The 24,313-nt window shown below is 35.7% G+C and overlaps 1 protein-coding gene across 9 annotated transcripts in view; it reads left to right on the forward strand.

The window, feature by feature from the left end:
• The window catches only part of TCERG1 (transcription elongation regulator 1), a 62,732-nt gene that overhangs the window by 10,832 nt on the left and 27,587 nt on the right, over positions 1-24,313 (forward strand). For 2 of the 9 annotated variants that reach the window (XR_010731055.1, XM_066272888.1), the window contains exons 4-15: positions 286-787; positions 5,271-5,513; positions 9,960-10,022; positions 11,159-11,359; positions 12,077-12,189; positions 13,140-13,228; positions 17,357-17,517; positions 18,265-18,336; positions 19,563-19,619; positions 19,773-19,839; positions 22,283-22,418; positions 23,225-23,314. Coding sequence is in view for 8 of the 9 variants with exons in the window: in XM_066272888.1 (XP_066128985.1) it covers positions 286-787; positions 5,271-5,513; positions 9,960-10,022; positions 11,159-11,359; positions 12,077-12,189; positions 13,140-13,228; positions 17,357-17,517; positions 18,265-18,336; positions 19,563-19,619; positions 19,773-19,839; positions 22,283-22,418; positions 23,225-23,314 (1,794 nt within the window). In the remaining variant the exon portion in view is untranslated. Of the gene's footprint in view, positions 1-285; positions 788-5,270; positions 5,514-9,959; positions 10,023-11,158; positions 11,360-12,076; positions 12,190-13,139; positions 13,229-17,356; positions 17,518-18,264; positions 18,337-19,562; positions 19,620-19,772; positions 19,840-21,176; positions 21,271-22,277; positions 22,419-23,224; positions 23,315-24,313 lie in introns of all 9 variants that reach the window. The other 7 variants (XM_066272896.1, XM_066272891.1, XM_066272890.1 and 4 more) reach the window with 7 other exon arrangements.

Below are 24,313 nucleotides of genomic sequence, written 5' to 3' on the forward strand. Positions count from 1 at the left end.
CCAAGGGTCAGTTTTGCAAGCAGGGCTCTCTAAAGATAGCAGTAAGTCCTACTATGTTAACTTTCTGTGCAAAAAATAATGTTGGTTTCTGTTTGTGTGTGTGTTAAAAATACAGTGTGCCCTTTATAGAAAATTAGAGGGGTAGAAAGGATGGAAAAATTAACTGTAGGCTCATAATATATGAACAGCCAATTTTGATGTGTTTTCTCTAAGTTGTTTTTATTTTTCCAATAACTTAATGATATTTGACAGATTCTGTGATACCAGTGATTTTTCTTCTTGCAGGTTTATTATTATAATGCTCGGACACGTGAATCTGCATGGAGCAAGCCAGATGGAGTTAAGGTCATTCAGCAGTCAGAGCTGACACCTATGCTTGCAGCCCAGGCGCAGGTTCAGGCCCAGGCCCAAGCCCAAGCCCAGGCCCAGGCCCAAGCGCAGGCCCAAGCACAGGCCCAGGCCCAGGCCCAGGCGCAGGCGCAGGCCCAGGCCCAGGCCCAGGCCCAGGCTCAGGCTCAGGCTCAGGCCCAGGCCCAGGCCCAGGCCCAGGCCCAGGCCCAGGCTCAGGCCCAGGCTCAGGCTCAGGCCCAGGCCCAGGCCCAGGCTCAGGCTCAGGCCCAGGCCCAGGCGCAGGCTCAGGCCCAGGCGCAAGCACAAGCAGTAGGAGCTTCCACCCCTACAACCAGTAGCCCAGCACCTTCAGTGTCCACTTCAACATCATCATCCACGCCATCCTCTACCACATCTACCACGACGACTGCCTCTTCGGTTTCGCAGACAGTATCAAGTGAGTAATAGTCAGCGTGTGTTTTCATTTGGGAGCTAGGGAAGTGGATGAGCAGAGACTGCATTTCAAAATGATCCTAGTGTTTCAGGTATTATCCTTGACGTTATTTAAAAGCCATTATGACATAAGACTTTGGAATAAAGAAGAGACATTTACATTAGTAGAAGGAACTATTTGCCTAGTTGTAATTCATGGTGCTAAACTGGGGAAGTACAGAGGTAGCTAGCCATTCACCTTGGCTAACAGTAATGCTGGGAGCTGTGGGCTTTGCAAAATAAGTGGAAGTCTTCGTCCCTTTCTTACAGAACTTCCAACTTTTCTAATTGAAGAGACCAGCATAATACATGTCAAACAGTATAGTGTGCAAAATTATACAGTGAAAATAGAAGATGTAACAATTGGAGAAAACAGAGATGAGTGGGTCGACTACACAGTGTTGAGGTTGATCATGAAAGATTTGTGGTAGAATTTGAGTAAATTCACAAGTAAGGAGAGGTCTTTCAAGTAGAGGGGAAGAGCATAATCAAAGTTCTAGAAATGAAGATAAATGTGTGTGTAGGATTAGGAACTCTTTTGAGGTGGGAAGGTTTATATTGGTTAATAAATTGAATAAGAATGAGATCGGTTTATGAAGTTGAGAGCCAGGCAAATTCAGGCAGGCCCTGGGACCCTGTAGAAATGCAGTACTCTGAAAGATTTTTCTGGTGCTCATTTGGGGGTAGTCTTGAAATTGGAAACTTAACTAGGAACTCTGATAATCTTGTTTAGAGGTTAATAGGTCCTAGAATGGGATGTAGGCAGATGAAATGAGCTGAAAAAGTAGCAGTCACAAAGGTAAGAGAATTTTCAGGTGTAAAGTCACAGAGGCCCAAAGGTTAGATTAGATCTTTTCTAAAAAGATGAGAGGTGATTAATAGCAGATTTTAGGGACAAAGAAAGAGAATCTGTCAACATGTTTAAAAGATTGTCATTAATATTTATATTATTTTTATTTGTTGCTGCTTACTCTCTGGGTTAAGATTGAGCCTCATTATTTAAATAGTGGATTTTATTGTATTGATTTGATTATGATACTGTTATGAAAATACATATTCCTACAAGATGATTATGATTTGGACTATTTTGCTACATAGATGATAGTGATGAGAATAACAAAAAAAGTGCCCCTTGCCCCAGTAGCTTTGGGGACTTGGGAATTATTAATGTATATTATATCATAAAAAACCCTGTATAAGAGAGGAATTTAACCGTAATAGATCTAAACTTGATTTTATTTCATTGATAGAAGAACTAACCTAAGAAGTAAGGCATTTGTAATATGGAGACGATTTTTTAAAGGCCCTACTTGTTACTATTTTCTAGACAAAAATGTACTTAATAGGAGTATGTAAATATACAAGTTTATTTTCTTTTTGTAGCTAAGGTAAATTCTGATAGGAAATAGTGAATTCTGGTGATTCTGGTGTGGAAGTCAACAGCTGGTAGAGGGTATTTGCCTTTTTTTTTTTTTAAATAGGGTAGGGCTTCTAAAACCTGTGTTGCAAGGCAGAAAACTGCTGGTTTTTATCAGGTACCTGTAGTGGTAATGGAAAACAAGGATTACCATATTTCCCCATGTATAAGACGCTTCCATGTATAAAATGCACCTTGACTTTGGGGCCCGAAATTTGAAAAAAAAAATATTACATGAAGTTACTGAACTCAAGTTTCATTCATCATAAAATTCATACAACTTCTCATCTGCGCGAAAAAGTGGGAAATGAAAGTATTAAAAAATCTACAACCAATGTATAAGACACCCAGTTTTTAGACCCCATATTTTTCGAAAAATAGTGCGTCTTATACATGGGGAAATATGGTAATAAAAGCAACGTGGTTCTGTGTGGAGGCTCTGTTATATTTTGTTACTTGCCTTTTTAGGAAGGAGAAATACTTAGTGTTAGGGAAGGTGGGTAACCAAATATTTTTAACTGTCCTGTGTGTATTTCATTTTGATATCAGGGTGGTCTTCAGGCCAGGAGCTATCTTGTGACTATCTACTGTTCCCTTCAGAACTCCCATTTGCCTTTTTTCACACTGCCTATCAGTGATTGGGAGGCCTTTATTCTAAGAACAGAATAGCAAAACTGTTCTTTTACTGCCTTTAAACATCATTTTTTATGTCTTTCTGAGTATGTATTCCTGACTCTGTTTTTATTTCACTTGATTTAGTGTCATGAAGTATTGTCATGCTACAGTCTTAATATTTCTCCAGATGTTTTAATCACTTATCCTTTTTAGCTGAGATCTGAAGCTGGATTAGTATATTTTGAAGCCTAGTATTTCATTAATTGTTTTAGCAAGTGGAGTTAGTAGGAATTTATCCACTATGAAGTCCTAGTTGCCATTTTCCCAGTTTCCATTCAATTCTTTTATTGCCTTTATCCTTTTCCTCTCATGACTTATCACCACTAATCGAATTGGAAAATCCTATGTCAGCAAGAGTGAATACTTTTTGCCATCTCCATTGATATTCCTTTCCACTTGAAATTGGATGCCTTTATAACTCATTTTCCTAACTACAGTACTTTGTATCAAAATATTGTTAATTATATCTAAATACTATTACCATGATATTTTCAAAGATGTAATTCTATGAACTGCAGTATAGACTTGGGCAGATGGGACTAAAAATTAAGAAATTTATATTTTTAGCTCCAGTTGAGAATAAACTTATAATCCTGTGCAAGTTTGTGAAAAATGCTGATAAATCCTACTTCTCAGGGAAGTTGGGAAGAATAACTAGATATATTTCAGCCATTACAATAGATTACAAATGCTAAATGGTATGTGTATGGGACTGGGCAAATGTTGCATGTAATTTGTATATTTCACATTGTTATAAAATTATATTAATATGATACTGTACCCTAAGGCTAGGTCTATGCTAGACCAACAATTCATTCCTGGGCCCCTGAAGATACTTGTTTGGCCCTGCTGTCTATTTAGCCAAGGTGAGTCCCTCATTAACAAGTACGAAATTGCTCACATCTTCCCAGCCTAAGTGAGTTTTTCATTATTAGGTGCCGAAAAGAGATACTGACCAATTATGTTGTCAGTTGGAGTTCTGGGTGGTTTGTATGAAACAGTGTGCTTTTCCTTAGAATAAAATTAGCATAAATATTGAGAAAGCACCTTTATTTTATTATTCAATAAACTTATTCTTAGTTCAATGTAGGTAGAGTTTGACATTTTTCTTTATAACAAGAAAAGAAGTATTTTTTACAAATGAATCACCAAAATGAATTTTGTTTTGGAATTATATGGGTTATGAATAAATAACAAAAATGTTGTAATATTTGACAACTGAAACTTTAATAAAGTATGAAATACAAATTTTATTTTTAGGTCATAGTTTGATTTTAAATGTGATAACTAGGGATAAATTGTTCTATTTTTGATAATAATGTATTAGCAGAACCAAATTATCCCAATTTTCTCACTCTCTTGGTCTCTCATACTGGAAACCCAAGTATTTTTTTTCTTTTTATTTAGAAATAATTATAAAGAAACCCAAGTTTTTTCATTTGTTCCTGTACAGTCAGTCATTAGTTATCGCATATCTTTTTCTCTCTTTTCTTTTTTGCTTGGATAATTCCAGATGTGTTGAAATCGGTTTTCCCACCTCTACTTCCTATCTTTTTTCTGTGCATCTGCCGAGTTCATTCATCAAACGAGCACTCATTATTACTTACTCTTCAATACAGAAACCTTAATTCAGCCTCCCCATACATTCACGGAAGTCATACAGATAACATGTGAACATGTGAATGCATTCTTATTAAAAACAGACTTTTAATGAAGCATATGTAGTTAAAAGTGAAAGGTACACACAGAGGTAATGAGTGACTATTCTGGTGTGCATTGTTCTAGGTCATTTTTCTACATTTATATCAGTTCTTCTCTTTCCCTACCTAGTAAAGTACATACTCTTAGCCTTCTGTTCAAAGCCTTCTCCTCTGTGCCTCTGGCCTGCATTTCCAGCCATAACTCACTAGTTCTGTTGATATATCTAGATTTTAGTAGTTGACTACTTGCCTTGTTTTCTAAACAGTTCCTGGTTGTCCCCTGCTCTTTGGTTTTACTTACTTTCTCCACTGCTTGCTTATTTTCTCTTTCCACTTTGTCATTTCCTTGGTGAAACCCTACTCTTTCCAGGCTGCCATCACAGCATAAAATTTCTATACCCTCTCATGGTTAGGAATGGTCTTTGAGTCTTGATTTACACGCCTGTCCATTTATCCCATTTCGCTATGTATTTTAGTTATTTTTTTATATTTCATTTAATTATTCTCCACTTCTTGAAGACAGAGACCTTGTTACAAATTTCTTGCAGTGCATGGAATGGGCCCTTAAGTACGTACTGAGTGAGTGAGTGATGAATGCAGATAGTAAAATGGTTTATGAAGGAGTGATACATATTTGTGTTTTTATCTTTTATCAGCACCCACAACACAAGATCAGACCCCAAGTTCTGCTGTTTCAGTTGCCACGCCTACAGTTAGTGTTTCAACTCCTGCTCCTACAGCCACACCTGTGCAAACCGTCCCCCAGCCGCACCCCCAGACGCTGCCTCCTGCTGTCCCTCATTCAGTACCTCAGCCGGCAGCAGCGATTCCTGCTTTTCCACCAGTAATGGTACCTCCGTTTCGTGTTCCCCTTCCTGGCATGCCAATTCCACTTCCAGGTAAATCAGTGGATGATAATAGTCTTTCCAGCTGTTTCCATACTGTCAGTTGGTTTGTTCTCATGTGTCTGTTGCATTTGAAATTTGCCTTGAATCTCACCTGTTTGAAACGTTTTTGAATGATTCATGGCTAACTGCGATATTTTCTCTTCAGTTTTGGTAACTGTCCTTTTTGTTGTTGTTTACATGTCTAAAAATTAGAGCCACATTTAAAACTACACTCATTTTGGATAATGGCCTCAATGAAATAAAAATGGTTATCTTGTGTAACTATGTTCTAAATGCAGTATTTTAAAGGGATTGAGTCTATGAAGTTGAGAGATTACAAGTCACTGATAGCTAACACAAGTTGAGTGATTGTTATATGTAGTGCATGGCTCTACCCACTTTACATGTAATTTATTTAATAGTCAACAGTCTTATGAGGTAGGTACACAGACAGGTTAAATTACTGCCCATGGTCACATAGCTCATAAGTGATGGTGTTGGGGTTTGAGCCTGGGCATTCCAGATCCAAATACCATACTCTGATAGCTATGTTATACTGGAATGAAACGTGAGTCACTTAACTGGAAAATATTTACCTAAAACAGAAATCAGAAGTTTTCCTTGTAGCAATTGTGAAGTAAATTATACCATGTACCATTTAAACATTTAGATAATTATGCTGAATTAATGGTGGGTTATTTATTTATTTTTTATTTTTGTCTTAGGGGAAATCATTACATTTAGAGAAGGGATTAAAAGATGGAATATAAATCTATTGTTCATGTAGGGATTAAGCAGTGATATTGTTGGGCATCCTAAATTGAGTACATTTGCTGTTGTCAGACACATATAATCCTTGATCCATGGTCTATTTTCCTAGCACAGTTGAAAATATTGATACCTTAAATCAAGTTCACAGGGCTAATTTGTATCAAAGATGAATAGAATCTAGGCCTTTTGTCTCCCAATTTTATATCTTCCCACTGTCTATAGTATTATTGCCACTTGGTTGTGCTAGTTTCTGTGTAAGAATAGGATTGTGATACAGCTCTTTCCTAGATTTAAACACATTTTAATTATCACTGTTTCTTTAGTTATCTTTTTCCTATGACCCTTTGAAAAAGAATACTTTCAGATATTGCACTTTGTAAAAAGGGAACCAAAAAATTTCAAGAATTAGTGGTCGATTTGTAGAAAAACCTTCTACATGTTCTTGATGTAATGTTAGATAATTAAGTGCCTAGTATACCTTTAGAAAATCAAACATGTTTTTCTCTAATAGTACAGATTACCCTTTTTCTAAACAAGTAGCTAGATCCTTTTCTTTTTGGACATAACTTTTTGTAGAAAACTAAGTGATGGAGAATAGCTTGATATTCTTGATAACATCTTGCAATCTTGTTCTGCTTTAGGGTCAAGGACAATATTTAAGACCAGAACCTGGATTCTGAGTGATGTGGAGGAGCTGGGGTTGTTAATTCTGTAGAGAGAAGATTGAGAGGTAGCCCGATAACATTATTGAGTATTTGGAAGGCTATTTATGAAAGGACTTTTATTTTGTTTCAGAGGTTTAAATAAGACCAATGGTTGAAAGGTATGGAAGGGCAAAATTGCATTTCTATAGAAAGTAGAATTTTGTTACTATAAAATTCCTTCAGTTATAGCTCCATTTTTATGTCATGGTCTTTATTCTGTGAACCCACCCATTAAATGTTAGAATAGATAGTAGTGACCATTTGACTATATGAGGTGGTACCTATGAAATTCTGTAGTAAAAGGCATTTAATAAATGGCAGCCACTAACGACATTTTAGGCCAGTTGGAAGAGAATTTAAGTTAGATACTTAACATCTTTTTCTAAGGTAATAAGATTCGTCAGAGAGGGAGCTAGTGTTTTATGGAAAGTAATACTAATATTTACATAGTAAGGCATCTTTTATATTACTCTTCATCCATTTTTTCTTTAATTCAGTCCTCCAAAGTACTTGAGTGAAAAAGAGAAACGCTTCTTTCTCTTCCAGATCTTTCGTTTTATGTACAGTGAAGCTGTCTCTCATTGTATATAGTATTATATTGATTTTGCATTAAAGTGAACAGGAGGCCTTAGGATGTAATTTATCTTGGAGCCTTAAGTTCTGTTTAAAAAGCAATGTATATGGTTCTATTGGGAATGATTAAGGAAGGGATAGTCAAACAAGAAGAAGAAAAGGAGTGGAAGAATTAGGTAAAATATTGGCAGAAGAGGGGCAAATGGGCATAGTAAATTGGATTAGAATTGTAGGATTTCTACTTCTAAGACTATAAAATCTTACTCGGAATTTTAAGAAACTTACTGTCAGTGACATGAGAAATTTCCAAAATGCTAAATGGAATTTTCTAATTTCCTAATACAGCATAATTTGAGGATAGAGTTGTAGCTAAATTGAACAAATGCACCCTTTCAAAAAAAGGTTTAAAACTTAGATGTGTGGTTATTTTGTGACTCTTCATGATATGCACATAGTAATCACCCAAAGAGAAAACCCGAAGGATATCTTTTAGCATGGGAAGAAACACAGGACCTTTCGGTGTGTTCTGCATGTCAAATAAAAGAGTTTTACGTTGCCCCAATTGATATTGAACAATGTTAGTTATGCTTAGATACAGAGAGATTCGATTTTCATCTGTTTAAGTCATATAGTTAAAAAGAGGTTGGTTTTGGAGAAGTCTTTGAGGATAAAGTTTATATACAGAGTGGGACAAAAGTAGGTTTACAATTGTGAGATAATTTATTCTTGTATTATTTATTAATTATTGTATTATTTATCTGTATAAAGCTGTAAATGTACTTTTGCCTCACCCTGTATTCTAGGAGTTAGTTGACTTTCTAGTGCTAACTTAGTAAGTTCAGTGGTCCTGCAGATGACAGTATTTATACTAATTTAAACTTAATACATGTTGTAACTTCCTTAATTAACCAAATGGATTTTCCCATTGCAACTATATATGTAATTTTACTCAGCATGCTTTTATGATCTAGGGCAGTGGTTGGCAAACTGCGGCTCTTTGGCCCCTTGAGTGTGGCTCTTCCACAAAAAGACCACGTGCAGGTGCTACCTCGATAAGGAATGTACCGACCTATCTAGTTTAAGTTTAAAAAATTTGGCTCTCAAAAGAAATTTCAGTCATTGTACTGTTGATATTTGGCTCTGTTGACTAATGAGTTTGCCAACCACAGATCTAGTGCTTTTGTTTTAGTTTCAGAGTTAATAGAAAGTTTAGCTTTAATGTTCTTTATTTAAAATAATGAGAAAAAAGGCAGTTTTTAAAAAATGGCAGTATTTTTGTGTGTGTGTGTGTGGACATAGGTACATTATATACAGACTCGGGTTTAATTTTACTTTTTGTCTCTGAATTAGGAGAAATTTGTTTTCCTGTACTATAGTGGGGAAAACGGTTTATTATTTTTAATTTTATCGGTACCAAACTAGGTTTAGTTTTTTAAGCTGAAACAAATAGAACATAAATTTAATTCCCCACCCTTTTCCTTCATCTTTCAGCTTTATCCTTTAGATTTTTGAAAATTCACTCTTAATTTTGAATTTCCTTAATGACAGTCTTAGTTTTCCAGCTTTTTCTTTTGTTCCCTTTTAATATCACCATTGTAATGCATTGTGAAGAGTCTTCATTGTTCTAAGAACTTGATGTAATTTATTCTTTAATACAAGTGTTGCCTTTTAAGCCAGGTTAAGTGATGGAGGTTTCTGAAGCAGACAGCTGGTGTAGTCATTAATGAGGTTAGAGGGCTATGTTTTTCTGGGCGTGTTAGCCTGCCTTCAGTGTTCCAAGCCCATGGCATTGAACAGGGCAGGCACTGGGCACTGATATTTTGTCGTTAGTTGAATGCTACCCTCTTCTTCATCTTTGCCCTTTTATTTACCATGGAGTATTTTGGTTCATTTCATAGCTTTTTTTCTTCCTTTCCCTCCCTCCCCTTTTGTCCTATCTAGTCTTTTTCTACTTCTGCATGGTTATGCTCCAGGCCTCAGCTTCTGCACGTAGTCCCCACATAGAAGCAGCACAGTCTGGTCAGTGTCATGCTGCGTCTGCCTTTTCCCTGGTATCGAAGCAACAGCAGCATGGGTTTGATGTCCTGGGAGGAAACGTCCCACATCAGAGCTTGTTGTATGTAATGAAGGGGCTTTCCTTTTGAATTTAAACTCTTGAGACTCCTTCAAATATTACCAGAGCTGGTTTGATAAAGAGGTAAAATTGATGTTTTAATTTATAATTAGTTATCATTGGATTTGGCGCCACTTCCCACAAAATGTCAAACAAAAAGGAATTTTATTCCATTCTTGGTCTTTTTCATTGGAAATAACATTCTAAATTGTAGTGGTAAATTATTATCCTGAATCCCAGTGGTAGCCGACATACAATGGCAGCTTTCCAACATATGCTTGCTTGTCCATTTTACAGGTGTAGCAATGATGCAAATAGTCAGCTGCCCGTATGTAAAGACAGTCGCTACCACCAAGACCGGTAATTTTTAAAACCATCTTAGTTTGTTTTGTCTGTAAGTTGGCATGGTAGTGAATGTTGTTGTTTATCCTTTTATTTATTTATTTTTGCCCAAATGAGTGGATTTTTTAATATTTTTCTTTTTAATGAGCAGTATAAATGCAGTTGTTATATTTGGCCAACACTTAATTTTCCCAATTGCCTATAGCATTAGCTTCTTTGGTTCACAAAAGCAAATAAGGTCAGATCACTTTATATCTTAATTTTTATAATAAGTGTAAACAACTTCATTCTCATATTCATAACATTTAATTCTTTTTTGATGTGTGTTTTTAAGTTAAATATAAAAAAATCATTTCCATGTGTAAAGTGATGTGATTTTGCTTGCATGCTAGTGAGTATATATGTGTGTGAATATTTGTGTTTATAGAATAAACTTACATGTTAAAATTATTGACTATAACTTCCTAAAACTTAAGAGTCTAGTATAGGATTTGAGGGTTTTTAAAGTTATAATACACATATTCTTATTTATGTAATATCAGCTTTTTTAGCTATCTTGTAAATATGAATCTTGGCTTACCTTTTAAAAAATAGAAACATTTTTTTCTTTTACAAAGAGACTAAACTTACAGTTTACAGGGATATCTGACTAAATCACTTAGTATTTAAAGTAGATTTGATAATAAACTCAGTTATTAACTTTAAAACTGAGACTTTTATTCATACCCTTTATAGGTACCTTAGAACTAGAAAATAATTTTGCCTCAGGAAATATATTCAGTAAATATGATCATTGTCTTGATTTCATTACAATTTGAGAAATCCTTATAAAATATATTTCTATTAATAAGTAGAGAATATATGTATAATTTATTATGTTAAGAGTTCAGCATAGGTGTGACACAAATGTCTGACTGTTCTTAAGGTACTTCTTGGGTTGAATCTTGCATCTAATTGAATTTAGGCATTAAAACGGAATGAACCAGGGTAATAGAGTTGAGTAATTAAAGCACATTTTATATGACTTTTATTTTTGTTCCAACTGGCTCTTTCATTTGTTAATATTTAATAGAAAGATTTAGCTTATATTTTAAAGTTTTATTTTGAATTGCAATTTGATACTTGGGTCTGACTTTTTCTTCTTCTTCTTTTAGGTGTATTGCCAGGAATGGCCCCTCCTATTGTGCCCATGATACATCCCCAGGTTGCCATTGCAGCCTCACCTGCTACCTTAGCTGGAGCAACAGCAGTTTCTGAGTGGACCGAATATAAAACCGCAGATGGGAAGACATATTACTATAATAATAGAACATTAGAATCAACCTGGGAGAAACCCCAAGAGCTAAAAGAAAAAGGTATAGTTTGATGGATTGGTGGGACATAGTATAAACTATGATATAAATAGAAGGCTACTTGAAATCCTGAGTTAATTCCTTTTTACACATTTGAGAGATTTTCTAATTACATAGTTGGGTTATTTATTCCTACTGAATTGATAAAAACGTAATTACTTAAAAAGCCAACTTATCTACTGACCTGTTTGTCCCATCATTTGGAGAAATGAAATTATATGTACATACAATACTATTTTTACTGTTGTCAGGAATTGCATAATTCTGTTGTATAATTATTGGTATCTTTATCAAGATTGATAGTGCTGATCAGGAAGGAATGTGTATATGCCTTCTAAAGTAAAAAATTTAGGCCCTTGGAGTCTTGAATGAAGACTCATAATTTTCATCCCTTAAGTCTTTGTTTCTGTTCCTAAGTGTTTTAATATGTTACCCCTTTTAGCGAAATGAATGATTGCTACAAATGATGCATGAATGAACTGAAAGGCTTTATGTCCCTCTGAGATCAGTAGTTCTTTTTAGTGGCTGTTTCCTGATTGGTATAGCAAGGTACTTGAAGTGGAGCATTACATTAGATTCAAATTAATGGTATTACAAGGAAGAACATTTTATCTTTGTGCGTAGCAACTTCTAGGTATGGAGTATTTTAACTGCTTAGTCTCTGGAAGTTTTTAGAAACATTAAAACAATGGACTGACATTATCTTAACATTTTAAATAGAAAAATTAGAAGAGAAGATAAAAGAGCCAATTAAAGAACCTTCTGAAGAACCTTTGCCAATGGAGACGGAGGAGGAGGATCCTAAGGAAGAGCCAATAAAGGAGATAAAGGAGGTAAAGAGCCCAGCCTGTTACCATGGGAGCCAGCATTGGTCCTTGGGTACAAGTTACCTGTAACTGAAGGCCCATTTGAAATCTGTAGTTTTAGAGCGCTGGCTGGGCAGCTCAGTTGGTTAGAGCATTATCCCGAAGTGCAGAGGTCACCAGTTTTCCCCCCAGTCGGCACATACAGGAGCAGCTTGATGTTCCTGTCTCTCTCTCTCTCTCTCACTCTCCCTTTCTGTGTCACTGAAATCAATACATTTTAAAAAATTAAGAAAAAAAGAAACAGTTTTAGATAATTGTTATAAATCTGATTTCTGAAGTTTTGGGGTTCTTTGAAATTTCTGATTCAGTTTTTCCTTTGAAAGTTTCATTAAATTACTACTTATAGTAAATCAAGATCCCTAGAAAGAATGGCTTTAGACAAGAGCTTGTCTGATTTTCAGCCTCCTGACTTACAGACTATTCCTTTAAAATAATAAGTACAATTTCATACTAGGGGAATATTTTTTGTATTTCATCTGTCATGGGATGATGATCTCCATACAGCACTAAAAGAGCTCTGTTTTTGGAAGCGTCCTGTATTCAGTGAGGGAACAGTGGTAGTCATGTTTTATTAGTAGGGAAATCAGCAAAATAAAAAAAATGACCTTAAATGAAGAGGTCTTCTTTAATTTTGTATACTGTGTGCTCCGTTTCGGCTCTGAAGCAGCGTTAGTGCATCTGTTAGCTAGGACCATCTGCTGTGGCCATAGTCTGCTCTTGTGGGAATTGGCTCTGTCTAGAGGGCAAGGATTTAGAACTTTTATTAGAAACTCCTACTCAGAGTCTCCCCTCCCTGTGCTCACACAGACCTTGTGTTGATTGCACTTTGAAGTATTTGCAGTGATATTTGTATTTGTGAAACTTTTTCTTATACTTTTATGATACTAGTTAAATGGGAGTAATACCATTTCTCACAGGAACCCAAAGAAGAGGAGATGACCGAAGAAGAAAAGGCTGCCCAGAAGGCAAAGCCAGTAGCCACTACCCCTATTCCCGGGACTCCATGGTATGTGCCTGGTGTAATTTGGAAGTATTTGTTTGTTTGTTTGCTTATTTGTTTACTTGCCATACTTTGTTACATAGTTTGTCCTATAGAAATGAGAAGTACATACTTTAAAAAGTGTATGTCAAAAAGATATTTTTATCTACTGAATATTTTGTTTTTTGTTGTATTCTGTGTTTCAAACACAGTGTGAACACACAGTTGTTACAGTGTCTTCCTCCATTCATGGTGCCCTCTATTAATGTTTATTGTTCATAATTAGAGAATTGAACTCTGTGAGATCCTGAATCTACTGTTTATTGCTTAAATTTTAAAAATTTGCTTTTGTATATATACCCACGTGATTATGTTTCTAAAACTATGTAAAATTGTCTTTTTATCTACTTGTTGAATGGTCTTTTTTTTTTGTTTGCCCTTTTCTCTCCCCGCATCAGTGCTTTTTCTCCTGTGTCTTCTGTAACTCATTTAACCCACATATAGTCCACACTTTGCCCTTATAATCCAGAGCAGTGATTTCCACTCTTTCATCTCATGGCACACATAAACTAATTACCAAAATTCTGCAGCACACCAAAAAATATATTTTTTGTCAATCGACAAAAAAAATAGGTTTAATTTTTATTCATTCACAATGGGCGGCTAATACATATATATATATATATATATATTTTTTTTTAGTATGAGAAGAGAGACAGGAAGGGAGAGAAATGAGAAACATCAGCTCGTAGTCCTATCACGTTTGTTGTGCATAGATAGCTTCTCATATGTGCTTTGACGATGGAGGAGGTACTCAGGCTGAGCTGGTGACCCCATGCTCAAGCTTGTTAGCCAGCACTCAAGCCAGATGAGCCCGTGCTCAAGCCGGCAACCTTGGGGTTTCAAACCTGGGTCTTCAGCGTCCCAAGTTGACACTATCCACTGTGCCACCACTAGTCAGTCTGTTGTAATTTTTTTATTTAAAAATCTAAAGGAAAAGAGATCAATACCTCTGACAAATAGTCAGAGATTACATGTTTTAAAAAATTTTTTGTGGCACCCTAGTTGAAAATTGCTGGTCTACAGCTTCACCTCCAACTTGCTTCTCTTGCTTTTTCCTCGTTTTTGTTATAGAAAGAATAAACATGTTTGTTTTATAGAGTCCCACAGTCTGGATTTTATATTTGCATCCCATGACATTGTTCAGTCCTCCATTTTTGAATTTCCTCTAAACTAGCAAGCAGATAGAGAGAGGTTATCAGATTCAGGTTTGAGTCTTTTATCAAGACTAGTTCATAAGTGGTGATGTGCCTTGCCCTCAGGATGCATCAAGGTGTTTTTTGTTTTTGTGATGTTAGCAGCCATTGCTGTAATAACTGTTTCCTAGATCAGTGGTTTTCAATGAGGAGTAACTTGGCTGCTTCACTCTCTACCCCCCAAATTCCTTATCAGTGGATATTTGGTAATGTCTAGAGCAGGGGTCTCAAACTCGTGGCCCGCCGAACAATTTTGTACGGCCCGCAGACTAATCCACTGGTTTACTTAATTTTATCCAAAATATTTTGAACTTCGTGGATTAGTCTGCGGGCCGCACAAAATTGTTCGGCGGGCCGCGAGTTTGAGACCCCTGGTCTAGAGATACTTTTGCTTGTCATAACATGGGAAGGTGTTAATAGCATTTTATATTTAATGGATAGAGGCCAGGAATACCTCTAAACATCCTACCGAGCATGGGACAACTCCCTATAAGAATGAATTATTTGGCTCAAAATGTCAGTAGTGCTGAACTTGCAAAACCTGGCCTAGACCCATTAAATCATTAAGGGTTGAAAGTGGTAACAATGTATCCTATTTTTCCTTTTCCATTTATTAACTGGAATACTTAGAGATGCTTTTCTTATCAACATTGTTATTTAGAGGTACAAATTGCATAGGAAAGAGAGGATATAGCAGTTTTCAGAATGATGAATTGGTTTGAGTATTACAAATTCATAGATTTAAATATATTTATGTTTCTGTCCATTGCAGTTATTATTTTTACTGATGTTCAGTTGTTTCATTTTTGCCTAGGTGAAGCCTGTTAAGGTTGAGTTCTGAGGGATTTTTTTTGTTTTATTACAATTCTGTCTTTGATACATTCCTTGCTTTCTGCTCTTAAAAGGTATTCCTAGTTTATCTCATATATTTCCTCTCTTGGACCTAGATTTTCCAAGGAGCCCTGGTGTATTTTGGTGGGAAGTGACATTTTTAGGCCTCAGTATGGGATCTAGAGGTAGTTGTTTGTATTTAATCAGTCGTCATTTTTCGACCTCTGGTAGACACAGATGGGTTCATTTAAAGATACATCCTGAGTTCGAGCCATTACTTTGATTCAGGTCTACTGTGTGATTTTTACTGAAACTTAACATCTATTTTAATTCTTATTATTAATTTGCTTTTAACACCCATAAGTCATAGGTAACAATACCTACAATATCACTCACAAATGTCATTACTGAAGACAGTTTAACCTTTTTTTCCCTGTTATTTTTATGTTTAGGGCATATTACTCTAGGGATGTATAGTTAAAGGCATTTAGAATAGGTTTTTGTGTGTGTGTGACAGAGAAACAGAGGGATGCACAGGGACAGACAGGAAGGGAGAGAGATGAGAAGCATCAATTCTTTGTTGTGGCACCTTAGTTGTTCATTGATTGCTTTCTCATATGTGCCTTGACTTTGGGGGATACAGCAGACTGAGTGGCCCCTTGCTCAAGCCAGCAACCTTAGGTTTCAAGCCGGCAGCCTCAGAGTTTCGAACCTTGGTCCTCTGTATCCCAATCTGATGCTCTGTCCACTGTACCACCGCCTGGTCAGGCTTTGCTTGTTGTTTTAAAGTCTTTGTCTTATTTAAACAGTAGAGGCTTTGTTTGATAATTTCAATACCTAGGCCACCTTGGGCTTGGCAGCAGGTGATTAACTTGAATATCTGGCTAAAATGACCTGTTTTTTCTTGGAGTTTCAGCTGCCTGTGCTACTGCCATTATGTCACTGTGTGACTAGGGGCCACCCTCAAGGCAGAGGGTTGAGGGATAAGAAATGAGAAGTTTATTCCCCTGCAGTTGCTTCTCTAAATTTTGACTCTCCTCCATATTTTTTTTTAACTTTATTATTTTAACTTTTTAACTTTTTTTAACTTATTTTAACTTTTTTAACTTTATTCTTCACATAATTGTTTTTTCTATTTTGTCTGAGTTCCTGGTTGTAATGAACAGGAACAGTGAGTGAGCTATAGTGGGCTACTGTACCATAACTCAAATCAGTACTTTTTATTTTTTATATCACATATAAGGGCTTCCTGGAAGGTTGCATTTGAGTAATTTTGGTTTGGTAAGAAATATAAAGAAGTATTATCTAACAGGGTGCTATGGTATGTTATTTAGCTTTGCTTTTTTTTTTTTGACAGAGACAGAGAGAGGGACAGATAGGGATAGACAGACAGGAAGGGAGAGAGATGAGAAGCATCAGTTCTTCGTTGCAGCACCTTAGTTGTTCACTGACTGCTTTCTCATATGAGCCTTGATGGGGGGGCTAGGGGGGCTACAGCAGAGAAAGTGACCCCTTGCTCAAGCCAGCAACTTTTGGGCTCAAGCCAGTGACCATGGGATCATGTCTGTGATCTTACGCTCAAGCCAGCAACCCTGTGCTTAAGCCAGATGAGTCCATGCTCAAGCTGGCGACCTCGGGGTTTCAAACCTAAGTCCTCCGCATCCCAGTCTGACGCTGTCTCCATTGCACCACCTTGTGGTCAGGCTGTTTTTTAGCTTTAGAACTGCTTAAGTGCACTCATGAAACACATATTTGTCATGAAACACATCCTTGGTGATAATTAAAATGCAGCATTCTCAAGTTTGAGTGTGCCAGACCAAGTTTCTGAGCATTTAAAACTGATCACAAATTGCTTTGCTTTTCCCAGTTTTCTCAATACATTAAACAGCTGTTTTAACCCCAGCCAGTCAGCTCTCTTCTCCTAAAGGCCATGTTTGATTCTCTATAAATATAAGTAATAAGAACATGTCCTTACCCTCCACATCCCTTTTGACAGGATGACAGTAAAAGACCTGGCTATGCCATGTGTTTCGTAACCTAAGGTGCTGATACTTGAATCGCTTCCTAGGTGCGTTGTGTGGACTGGTGATGAGCGGGTCTTCTTTTATAACCCTACCACCCGCCTTTCTATGTGGGACCGACCTGATGATCTCATTGGAAGGGCAGATGTTGACAAAATTATCCAGGAGCCCCCTCATAAAAAAGGATTGGAAGAAATGAGGAAACTAAGTAAGTTTTAAATTAGGGATTTATTCTCTCATGTTAACATTCTTTTGATATTTTGACAGAAAATTTGTGAGGTCATTTAGAAAACTTACTTTGTTTTCAAGGAATATAAGAAACTTGAGAAATAGAAATTAGGTTGCTATGCTAGTTTGAGTTCAGTAATATAGGTAGATAAAAGAAACAATATGGATAAAGTTATGTTTTTGTAAAATCTTTATATATATAGTTTTGTCCTTGTCCTTATCAAGAGATTTTTAGGACAGGATATGTTGGTAGCACTGGTGTTAACTTTTAGTAATCCTAAAATGATCCTCAGTGAACCTTTTAGCACCTTTTGTGACTAGTGATATATTTACTGAAATAATCAAAAGAATATATATTAAAAAATATTTTGTTTACTAAAATTGGTGATACTATAAAATTTGGTAAACTTTATAAAAACATACTTTTGTGAAGATACACAAGCTTATTTATTATGTCTTTTAAACTATATAGATGAAATGCAGGGAGGGTAATTATGCCTTGTGCCTGATAATACAGAGCAGTGGTTCTCAAAGTGTGTGCCAGGGTGCACTGATGCGCCCTAGAAGATTTCCAGGTGCGCCTTATGATATCCCAGAGAAATATGTGCCTGTTGGGGACCAAAAAACTAACAGGGTTTTGAAGTTTAGATTTTTTGGGAACAGAGGTGTGGGGAATTGGCTGTAAGCTGACAGTCTGCCCAACCCCCCACCTCACTTGCCTGATTAGGTTGCAAAAGGCTGTTAAGCTGTGGTGCTGGATTGTTTACACTACCCCCCATGTTCCCCGGAAAGACTGGAGGCAAGTTTCTTCTATCCTTTGTTTGGTATAAAGATGATATGTTTGGTGGGGGTTTTCTGCACTAAACACAATTAAGAGTAAAAAGAGAGGAAATCTTCAATGTATTGATGAGGAAATGAGAGTTTGCCTTTCAAATATATGCCCAAACATTGATGAAGTTGCTAGGACACATCAGGCTCATGTTTCTCATAAACAGAATGAAAAAACACATTCATGTCAGGACCTGCCAAATTTACTAAATCTTACTAAGAATGTATCTATATATATAAAAAGATAACTTTTTTGTCATTTTTTAAATTTTTTAACTTTTCTTTTTTACAAATTCTAAAAAGCATAACAAAAAAAGTAACAAATTGTTTTTTAATGTCAGAATAAATTTTGTTGTATTTATTTCCTTTAATTACCATAAAACATGCTTGGACTTTATATTTTTTTCTTTAATATTTGACTTAATTATTATAACACATTTCTCAAATTTGTATATAGTGCACCTACAATTATTTGTAGGATTCTAAATGCACCCCAACTTCAAAAAGTTTGAGAACCACTGATATAGAGACATAAAGTTTATTAAGAGGTTGACTTTAATCTACCTCATGTACAGACAGCATTCTAATATATACAATGAAGACAAATATTTGTAAATAACTTTTATTGCATATTTTTTTACCAGTAGTTTGCTCTTGTGTTAATATGATTGTGTTGGTATAGAATCCCCCCATGTAGAATAGACTTATATAATAAAGGAATCATTTAATACATACTTCAAATGAAGCAAACCCCAGTATATGTAATTTATAATAATTGATTGTGTATACGTGTACTAATATTTTCCAGTTAGAAGTGATTTCTAAATCAGTCAAACTTTGCCTACCTGGTGCTGAAAAGACCAGGCTCCAGCTTTTCCCTTCCAGCAGTATCTGTTGTATAACTATGATATTGGTCATACTTTTATAACCATAGTATTGAATCATGCTAAGAAAGTTCTTACGAATCTGTAAATAGTCAACCCATTTATATGATAAATATGTGCATCAAAGAATCATTTCAAAATGAAGTGAATATCTCATGTAAAGGGAGGCTAAATAGGGGAGGTATAGAATTACTATGCTTTGTTCAGTGTTCTTTACGGGGTAGGCATTTATATCAACTAATTTATTTTAAAAGAAGATTGTGTAATATATGCATATAACTAGTTATTATAATGTTTGAAATACTTTTGCCAGGGCACCCAACCCCGACAATGCTGTCCATCCAAAAGTGGCAGTTCTCTATGAGTGCAAGTAAGTGAACTAAATGTGAATTGTAGCTTCTTTGTAATAACTGTTAAAGTAAGTAGTCTGGTAGTGGTTGGCAGAAGGAGTCACACCTAAGTATTTTAGTTGTTGCTTGCTTATTTTTATTTTGGTAGAGATTAATTAAATTTTATCTCGCAGTTAAAGAAGAACATGAATTAATGGAAGAAATAAATGAAGATGAGCCTGTTAAAGCCAAAAAACGGAAGTAAGTAATACAGTTTATGTAGTTCAGGTAGAGTTTAGCTTTTAGAAGTTGATGAGGTCAGTCAGTTTGTGATTGGGGACAGGTAATGTGTGTGTTGTTAGGAGACAGAAGTGATGATTGCTCTCTTAAGCCTGATAGTGAAAGCTTTGCTTTAGAATGTAGAAATGGTGTTCCTTCTGTTGCTAGATTTGCAGAAGATTTGGTTATTCAAATATGTATTATGATGCCAGGTGACATTTTAGGAATTAGTTGATAAATTATTTTTAGACATTCATTGGGCCTAAATTTTATAAGAAATAAATTCCTAAAATAGACCCCAACCAACACTATTCCAAAAATCTCATAAATACAGACTTCTCTCTCTCCTTACCTACTTGTCACTTGCCTAGTCCTCGAGTCTGGTCATTTTACCTGGTGAAGAGGGACCCACGAGCTTAGAGAGTGCTCTGAGACACAGACTATGAAAGTGGGAGCATTAGCGTTCGAGCCGGGTAGAACATGAACATTACTGATTATGGGGGTGGATGGGTTAGGGTTGTGTGTGGGGGTGGGGAGGATAGGACCATTATTCAGCAGCAGAAAGGAAAGTTTGAAGACATTTGGGTCTGCTTGATCATAGTCCTTATCTGAAAAAGACAGATTGAATGCAGCCAAATTGTGGCCAGAAAACCCCCCCAGTAAGACAACCCTTGTCAAGGGTGATTTATTTGGGGGAGGGAGGAAGTCTTTATTGGCAACAATCTTAAATAAAGTATTAAAAAAAAGTCACATAATCAACCATAGTAACACCGTTATTTTCGTTTTTGCAGTTTACTTTTAGTTCTTGACCAAATGTATAAGTATTTTTATTAGTTGCAATCAACTGGTTTTGTGTTCCTTTTTAAGAAATCTAGAATAAGACATTTGTTTTGTTAATTATTATAAATGACTATATTCATTCTGTTTATGTACCATAATTTTGGATGTCCCTACAATGTTAAACTTTTAGTTGTTTTTAATTGTTTGTTCTTATAGACAACTCTGTAAGGTTTTTAACTGCTTTTATCAGGAGAATGTCAAAGAAGTCCTTTATGTGGATTGCCCGAGCTTCTCTATTTAGGTACAAAGCTAAAAGCCTATTTTTCCTGGCTTAGTTTTTCTTTATTTCTTTCATTGAGATAGATAGTGATAGTTTGTATTGTGACATTTTCATTTAGTATAATTCTATAAAGGTTGTTTTGAATAAATTTCTTGGATGTCTTTTAACTCTTTAACTATTTAAATAGTTCTTAAATAATTATAAGAGGGTATATTGTTTGGCAAATTGCTTTTACCTGTTTGTTTTGTGCATATCTTAGGTCACAGACTATGTCGCTAAGTTCCTGCAGGTCACGGATTATGTCTTCTATTTCTTTTGATTCATTCCCTAAGTTGTTAATTACCTCTCACTTACCATATGTGGGTTAGCCTTAGTTTCATTTAAACTTCCCTAGGCTACCTTCACTTTTGAATTTTCTGATGCTCTGTTTTCCTAATTCCCTTAAGTTTATGTAGGGAATCGGAACCACTTTAATTTTTCTACTTAGCAGATCATGTATAAGAAGGCAGATCTGCTTAAACATGCCCAGCTATTATTGAATTACTTTTTTCCCCACGTGAATGGGCCTTCATAGTGCAGATGTTTGAGAGGTGACTTGATTTCTTGTTCTCAGTCTCACTTGAGTACCGTACAGCAGCAGGGTTGCCCTGAGCCCTGAGGTGCTTTCTTTTTTGAGGAACAAGAAGTAGTTTAGTCATTGATGAACAGTTCTAATTCCACCTAACTACTCCTGGGCCTATGTTGCTCTCTGGAACCTGTTCTTCAACTTAAATCTCAACTTATCACCCAGAAAGTGAGTAAAAAAAATGGCAGGTAGGTAAGGTATATATATCACATAGCCACTTGGCCAAGTTTGCAGATATTTTAATTTTATTTTTAAAATAAATATTTGAGATTACTAAGACTTACACAGTTTTTTATTAGACTTTAAATATAGTTTATGCATTTGTAATATAAAACATTTTGGAAAATCCTGTTTTTCCTGTATCATTTCAAGAACTAAAAATTATATTCTGTGCTGTTTAATTCTAACATGTAGAATTTTACTGCAATGTGAAATAAGTTTTTATTTTTTTTAAAGTAAGGTAGTTCATTTTGTAGATCAACTAGTGTCAAGGAGAGTATAAAAGTATATCTATTTTTTCTTTTTGTAGCCACTGTTAACATCATTAGAAGCTTATTGTAACATTATTAAAATGAAAATTGCTTATCCCTTGGAATTCATTTGATACCCTCAGAATAATTTGTTTTTGCCAAAAATATGCTGCTCAGTAGTGAGTCTTGAATATTCCATTTATTTAAAATTTTAGTAAGATTTCTTACTACTATTTTGTCAGTTGATGCTTTATATTTTATTTTTTATAGGAGAGACGATAATAAAGACATTGATTCAGACAAAGAAGCTGCAATGGAAGCTGAAATTAAAGCTGCCCGAGAAAGGGCCATTGTCCCTCTGGAGGCCCGAATGAAGCAGTTCAAGGACATGCTGCTAGAGAGAGGGGTCAGAAAACAATCTTTGGGGGAGATATTTCTGTTTTGTATAAGTAATATAAATATGTCTTGCTAAAAGGTCAAATCTAAGGTTAGTGCTCATGTTATGGGGGGGGATAAGGGGAGCCTGTCAAATTATTGCATCTTTCCCAACAGCCTTTTTCCTGGCTAATTATATCATGTTTAACTTAATGCCATTTACTATCCTTTTAAGTACAAATAACATTTAACATTTATTGGGTCATTAAATTTTGGTGAGTAATGTAAGACGAGTATTAACATTGCAGAATGGCGGACTGCTCGGGATAGGTAAGGTGTATACGATTCTTCTTTAATATCTTCAGAATGGTTAAAGGAGGACTGGTACTTTATGATATTATTATTAATGAAGCTTAATTAAGAAGGGATTTCTTTTGGTTCTATTCAAAAACCATTTGAATAAGTAAAATTGTTCAATTTTAAATCACAACATTGTTCACAAGATTGGAACAAATATGGGAAGTCAAAATACAGATCTTCAAGGCTTTTTCTGATGTACTGATTTTTAAAATGTCACACAGTAGTGGTTATTTTAATGAGTAATTAGATGTGTGTTATTTCTGTACAATATAGAAATGTTGAGAGCCAATTAGTGTGGAAATTTGCTATTGCTCACCTCCCACTGCTCATCATTTATTAGTGATGGAAGCTTCAGAATGGTGTTTGTTCTGTCTCCTTTTTAAGCAGATGTCCCGTAGATTTCAAGCAAAATTATATGACCTTTATGTTTTTAAAGCCAACGTAATTATGAAGTGCAATGTATTTTTTATGTTAAAGGTGTCTGCTTTCTCAACGTGGGAGAAGGAGTTGCACAAGATAGTTTTTGACCCTCGGTACTTACTTCTCAACCCTAAAGAGAGAAAACAGGTAAAAGGAGGATAACACAATTTAAGAAATGCACATTGCTTGCCAGTATAGACTTTAAATTGTAAGAAATAAAGTTCCATTCTTCTTTTTCCCTTTTCCTAACACAGTGCTTATAAAAACAACAGGCCCCTGTCTGAGAGCAGTCGTCTTCCTGTGTGTGCTCCTCTCTGCCTGTGAACTACTTCGATACTTTTGCCCTTATGGACATAGCTGTTGCTTCATGAACTTTTTATCCTTGTGCCTCAGATACACTGAGGTTATAGCTAAGAAGGTTTCAAAATTCATTTCAAGTACATTTATTGATTTTTTTATTAGGAAATGATGCAAATTTAGGGTAGAAAACCCCAAAATGTAAATGAGTAAAAAGGAAAAAAAGACCACTTAAAATTCTACCCAACAGATAGGACCAGCACTGAACACTTCGGTTTGTAGCCTTCCTGACCATGATGTACCATTTGTGTGTGTGTGTGTGTGTGTGTGTATGGGATAGAAAATACTCAAAGCCTTGTTTATATGTTTTACACACACGAAGTCCACAACTGAGTGAATCTCTTAAAAATGTCTTTTCACCATAAACTTAGGATGCTTCAGGGTCTCTACTGAGCTGGAGTTGCTTTGTTGACATTTATTCCTGTGATGACTTGGTAACACATACCATCTCGCAATGCCGGCTTCTTCTAAAACATCGCACACTTCCAACTGGTATGTCTGAAGTACCGGCATTGCTCTGGCTTAAGGCGGTGTGTTGGACCATTTGCTTTGGTACTGTGGAGCTACAGCATTTCATTTGGTAGCAGGAGCATCCATCTCCCGCATTTCTGGTGTAATGGTTGGATAATTCTGTACACAGTTTGTGTCATTCTGCATGTAGGTCTAATTGTAAGTTTTTTATGACGAAATTTACAGTGTGCCAGACATATATTTTTGAGTTTGTAATAGGAAGACATGACTTCCCAAATATATTTACATCATCTTCATTTTAAGCACAGTAGTCTTTAA

This window comes from Saccopteryx bilineata, chromosome 4 (genome assembly GCF_036850765.1).
Source record: "Saccopteryx bilineata isolate mSacBil1 chromosome 4, mSacBil1_pri_phased_curated, whole genome shotgun sequence".
Lineage (NCBI taxonomy): Eukaryota > Metazoa > Chordata > Mammalia > Chiroptera > Emballonuridae > Saccopteryx > Saccopteryx bilineata.